General features: G+C 32.3%; 1 protein-coding gene across 1 annotated transcript in view; it reads left to right on the top strand.

Annotated features, from left to right (window-relative positions):
* Window positions 1-777: 777 nt before the first annotated feature.
* Window positions 778-2,695, top strand: part of LOC106761228 (putative cyclin-A3-1) — a 2,881-nt gene continuing 963 nt past the window's right edge. The window contains exons 1-7 of the mRNA XM_014644756.2: window positions 778-1,305; window positions 1,393-1,625; window positions 1,705-1,780; window positions 1,902-1,978; window positions 2,056-2,089; window positions 2,225-2,374; window positions 2,475-2,609. Of these exons, the coding sequence (XP_014500242.1) occupies window positions 1,036-1,305; window positions 1,393-1,625; window positions 1,705-1,780; window positions 1,902-1,978; window positions 2,056-2,089; window positions 2,225-2,374; window positions 2,475-2,609 (975 nt within the window). The 5' untranslated portion in view covers window positions 778-1,035. The remainder of the gene's footprint in view (window positions 1,306-1,392; window positions 1,626-1,704; window positions 1,781-1,901; window positions 1,979-2,055; window positions 2,090-2,224; window positions 2,375-2,474; window positions 2,610-2,695) is intronic.

Here is a 2,695-nt window from a genome sequence, read left to right as displayed (position 1 = left end):
TGATTCAAATTGCTACCACCATCTTCAATTGGGTTGAGATAAGAGAAAAAATGTTGGAATGATGACAAAGAAAATGTTGAGATGAGAGAGAAAATATCTCTGATGACAAACGGTTTCTGATTTTTTTTTTCAATTGGGGCAAAAGTAGGGATGACTGAGAGAGATGAGAGAGAAAGGGTTGAGAGGAATGAGGGAGGTGAGTAAGGGTTCGGGGGTTTNTTTTTTTTTTTTTTAGTTTTGAGAATGAAAATTATTTAAATATCCTTAACCTTAAAACTTGAATCCATGATAAATGAGGGTACTTTTGTCTACTATAATCCGGTACACATTGTTAAAACNTACCAACTGAAAAACAGGCGTACGCGTGTTAACAAACCCCATATATATATATATATATATATATATATATATATATATTTTAAGAACTGAAATCATATTTAATTTTTTAGTAAAAATTGCAAGTTCAATTTTTTTTTATAATAAAATATAAATAATGAACTTTTGTAGATAGTTTTTTATTTTATTTTATAAATATTTTTTTATTGTAAATACTTATTCTAATTTTAAAAATAATTACATTTGCAAAAAATAACTAAATTAAAAAATATTATTTAAATAATAAAATTGATTTAAAAATATTACTTGAAGAATAAATAAAAAATAAAATGTGAATGTATACACACCATTATAAACCATTTGTTACTTTTTGAAATCATTCCACCAGAAGGCGGAAAAGAAGGGCCCTTCCCGCCATGTGAAAATTCTCTTCTTTTCTTATACAAACCCTAAACCACACTATACATTTGAATTTGGAACCAAAACGAAATCTCAAAATTTTCAGTCACGCCAAATCTCTAAATTTTCAGATTCACTAATTCATTTTCGTTTTCATTTTCCAAACCCTCTTTCTCTTATCTACCTATTATACATAAACATGGCACCAATCTCTCTTCTCCACCCAAAACTTCAAGCCCATCTTCTTCCATCTGTCTGTTCTCTCCCTCTCTTCCAAATTCACACCACAGAAGGAACAAGATGGAGACTCGTGCCGCCTCAAAGAGAAAGGCAAATGCAATGGTGTTGGTCCAAAAACAACATCCTAAAAGGCATAGGGTTGCTTTGGCTGAACTCCCCAATTTACCAAATCATATTGTTTCAGGAACTCAAAATCCTTTGAAAGAGAAATCGCGAAGTGTGAAGAATCTCAATGGGAAGAAGCCATCTCCCACAACCGATCAATCTTCTTCTCTACACATTGATGAATCCCTTGTTTCTGATGTCTATGAGTATCTTCACGAGATGGAGGTAATTTTGATTTCTTCACATTAACAAATTCTTAATTTTGTCCTTGAGAATTTCATGTATCTCAGTAAACTTTGATATTTTTCTCAGATGCAGAAAAAGAGGAGACCAATGGTTGACTACATTGAGAAAGTTCAGAAGCTAGTTACACCAACCATGAGAGCAATCTTGGTGGATTGGTTAGTAGAAGTGGGTGAGGAGTACAAGCTTCTCCCTGATACTCTTCATCTCTCTGTTTCATACATTGATAGGTTTTTGTCGGTTAATCCCGTGACTAAATCGAGACTTCAGTTGCTGGGTGTTTCCTCCATGCTCATTTCATCGTAAGGCTGAGAGCATTTTTTCAATATTTCTTCTCTTTTAACTCGTGTAAAAATTAAATTGTTTCTTTTTTATATGTAGCAAATATGAGGAAATGGATCCACCTTGTGTGAATGATTTTTGCAGTATCACTGATTATACATATGACAAGGCAGAGGTAAAGATGCTATGCTATTTTATTTTTGGGAGTATCAAATTGCTTTCTTAGTGATCTTTTCTTTTTTAAACTTTTTGTTTTTCATGGCTAATTATTATATACAATATATATGTATATATAGGTTGTTAAGATGGAAGCTGACATACTGAAGTCACTACAATTTGAAATGGGAAGTCCCACTGTGAACACTTTTCTCAGGTATGGGCCTAATATTGTGAATATGAACATTTCACCTCTGTTGACATGAAATTAATTGAGTGTTGTTATTTATCCAGGAGGTTTGCTGATGTTGTTTCTGACAATGAAATAGTAAGTTAAACTGCTCTACTTATTCTTGTTCATGGTCTTAAAAGCTTCATTGTGCTTCACCTATTCTTATTCATTGTCTTAAAAAAGCTTCGTTCTGTTGTTTAGTAATTACTTTCCTTTTATTTGTTATTTCAGACTCCAAATTCACAGATTGAATTTTTGGGCCGCTATCTTGCTGAATTAAGCTTGTTGGACTATGATTGTTTGAGATTTTTGCCTTCTGTTGTGGCAGCGTCAGCTGTATTTCTTTCCAAGTTTATTATCTCGCCTGAAGTGCATCCATGGGTTAGTATTTTAATGTTATGAATAGTTATAGGTTGATTTTTGAAATAGTTGGAACTATTAGCGGTTGTTCAAGATACTCATAGTTGAGAACCTATTGCAGACTCCTTCTTTGAATGCATGTTCGGGTTACAAACCAGCTGAATTGAAAGAATGTGTCCTAACCTTGCATGACCTGTACTTGTTACGAAAGGCAGCATCCTTCAAAGCTGTCCGGAATAAGTACAAGCAACAAAAGGTGATTATTTTTATATTTGTTTAGTTATTAGATTATTTTTATATTTGTTTAGTTATTAGATTATTTTTATATTTGTTTAGTTATTA

The sequence above is a fragment of the Vigna radiata genome, chromosome 5 (genome assembly GCF_000741045.1).
Source record: "Vigna radiata var. radiata cultivar VC1973A chromosome 5, Vradiata_ver6, whole genome shotgun sequence".
In the NCBI taxonomy this organism is placed as follows: Eukaryota; Viridiplantae; Streptophyta; class Magnoliopsida; order Fabales; family Fabaceae; genus Vigna; species Vigna radiata.
This window is presented reverse-complemented; position numbering and strand designations above follow the sequence as displayed.